The 2,487-nt window shown below is 34.3% G+C and overlaps 1 protein-coding gene across 1 annotated transcript; it reads right to left on the bottom strand.

Annotated features, from left to right (window-relative positions):
- Positions 1-1,191: 1,191 nt before the first annotated feature.
- On the bottom strand, positions 1,192-2,217 carry LOC116179491 (glucosidase 2 subunit beta-like). The gene is made up of 2 exons (XM_031499286.1): positions 2,211-2,217; positions 1,192-2,024 (listed from the first exon to the last, which is right to left on the bottom strand). The coding sequence occupies exons 1-2, from the start codon at positions 2,215-2,217 to the stop codon at positions 1,414-1,416; spliced, it is 618 nt and encodes a 205-aa protein (XP_031355146.1). The 3' UTR covers positions 1,192-1,413.
- Positions 2,218-2,487: the final 270 nt, after the last annotated feature.

Below are 2,487 nucleotides of genomic sequence, written 5' to 3'. Positions count from 1 at the left end.
ACAAGCTTTATAGTTGGTAAGTAATGTTACTTCAAATATGACTTATGAAACAATTTGTAACTGGATCTGTAATTATAAGAAGGTAGTAGATGGCACCATCTTTGAAGATGAACACACACCAGAAAAATATAAAACGTTACCAAATTATTGTAAAATAAAAATATCCAGCACTACGAACAGAAATAAATTAAACGATTTCACGCTTGGATCTTTGACATTAACAGCTAATGACAGTTTAGTTGACAACAGAAACTATCGCCTTACAAAATTTTATATGCACCCTTAGACCATAGTATATGGACTACTAATTGTAACGAAAATATGGTCAAGGGCATCACCTGGGTATGTGAGTTTCAGCGTAAACGAGTCTGTCCGATTAGATATGATTTGAGACTGTCAACCTATAAATTAACAAACGTCAATTAATTAATCGCCTAGATATGTAAAAAAAGCAAACCTATTCTTTTTTGTGGACGTATAGCAAATAATGAAGAGTATTTAAAGCTTCCCGTACTATGCGGTTACTATAAAAGCTACTCTTTATGCGATCCGAGTGGTGTTTACACGACTTTATAGTTTACCCTGAGATTCACATACCCAAGACTACAGTGCCCTCTATCCGTGACCACCCATTTTGTATTGAAAGCATAGGGCTAATAGCAGTCCATGTACTATATGGTCTAAGTATGCACCTTATTATACAGTACTTAAAATTATGTAACTTACTGTAGCTATCTCTCTAATCTGCATCGCTTAAAAAATAATTTCTTCATTTGAACTCAAAAAATCTTTTTCATATAGCATTACCACTGTCTACAATGCCATTCCATCGAATATTAAAAAGCTTACAGTGTCCAGGTTTAAATCAGCACTACGTCACATTCTTTTGAACGAGTAAAGTGTCCCATTCTCAAGTTACTTATTAATTAACTTTTTTTTTTCACAGTATTGTCTTTTTGTGTGTGTGTGTGTGCTATCTCTTTGTCACCCGTCCATCGAAATTGTAAACATTTAAATTGAAGTTATGTTATGGGTTAAGTGGAAGAACACTTGGTGGCGATGTTGCCCCTAGGTGAACTTCGCCCTTTAGATCGTCATCTAATAAAGACCTTATTATTATTATTATTATTAAAAATTGTTCCAGGATCTACTTATACCTAAGAATAACCAATAATTTAATTAAAAAAAGCATTAAAAGTATCGAATGTTTATTTTTCAAAAATCAACTTACTTAGCCTTCATATTCCTAAATTTTACAATTATAGACAGCAAAATTTAAATAATTACCCAATACTATTTATTCACTGTAAATCAAATGTGTAGAATAAAACCTGTAGAATAATTTATCTAGCACGCAATAAAAAAATACGTATAATAATGTTCCCCCATAAAAATTAATACTCTATTAGTCTATTATAATTCATCATGAATTTCGTGCTCACTATCTGTCATTGATTCTCTGCAAGCTGCTGGTGTTGTAAAATCAAACTGGTATTCACATTTATTAGGTTCAGTGACCGCTGTCACTTTATTTTCACTACCGCACACAACTCGTACTTTTGTCGATCGCTCTGGACCGTTCCAGCACGACTGACCACCGGTGAAGTGCATGACTGAATATTTATTTTCTACTCCTATCCATTCGCCCCATTTTCCTAAATGAGTTTCGAGAGAACTCGACTTTGGTTGCTGAATGACTTTGTTAAACGGACATAATTTGTAAATATACTCGTGATCTGTATATTCAAAGCATTCGCTTTCCAAAATGGCAAATTCGTCGTCTACTCCGAAGTCAGTTTTCAAATACTGTTCAACGTCGTTTATCTCCGATTTAATTTTTGATGCAGCATCGTTGGCGGAGTGATATTCTGTTCGAGCATTACTGGCCGCATCCACTATTTTTTGCGTTTCATCATCATATTTTGGAGAAGGAGGTGGAGGAGGTTTTGCTTCCTCGGCAACATGTCCTTCTTCCTCCTCTTCGTCATCAGCATCACCTTCTGACTCTTCCTGGTCATCTGCATCTAAAGTGAATTATAACCAAACAAGTTTAAGCGAAAAGTTCAGCGTATGTGTCTCTGCATCATTGATTTGTGAATTAATTTCAGACAAATTTTGCACAGATTTCGCACATTTGTTACAAATGGTCCTGTGTTGATGCAAGGTCACAGAATGCTGACTAAATTATACATCTGCTTCTATAATCTTACAACACATGTAAATATATCTACTACAGATAGCTCATCCAATGTTATATAAGTACAATAGTTACTCTAATTTAGATCTAAGATAACGTGAGTTAAATCCAAGGTATGGTTTTTGTACTCACTAATGCGATTTATTATACATGAGTGGGTCTCTGTGGAATAGGTAGAAAGTGTTAGTACCTTAGAAGACAAAAAGCTTTGGAATCGATCACAGAAATTTGATCTAAACACATTTCCAACCTCCATTTTTTAGATAGGTAAATTTGTCAACACGTTACAA

The sequence above is a fragment of the Photinus pyralis genome, unplaced genomic scaffold (genome assembly GCF_008802855.1).
Source record: "Photinus pyralis isolate 1611_PpyrPB1 unplaced genomic scaffold, Ppyr1.3 Ppyr1.4_LG8, whole genome shotgun sequence".
NCBI classification, from domain to species: domain Eukaryota; kingdom Metazoa; phylum Arthropoda; class Insecta; order Coleoptera; family Lampyridae; genus Photinus; species Photinus pyralis.
Note: the sequence above shows the minus strand (reverse complement) of the source record. Positions and strands in the feature narration are given on the sequence as shown.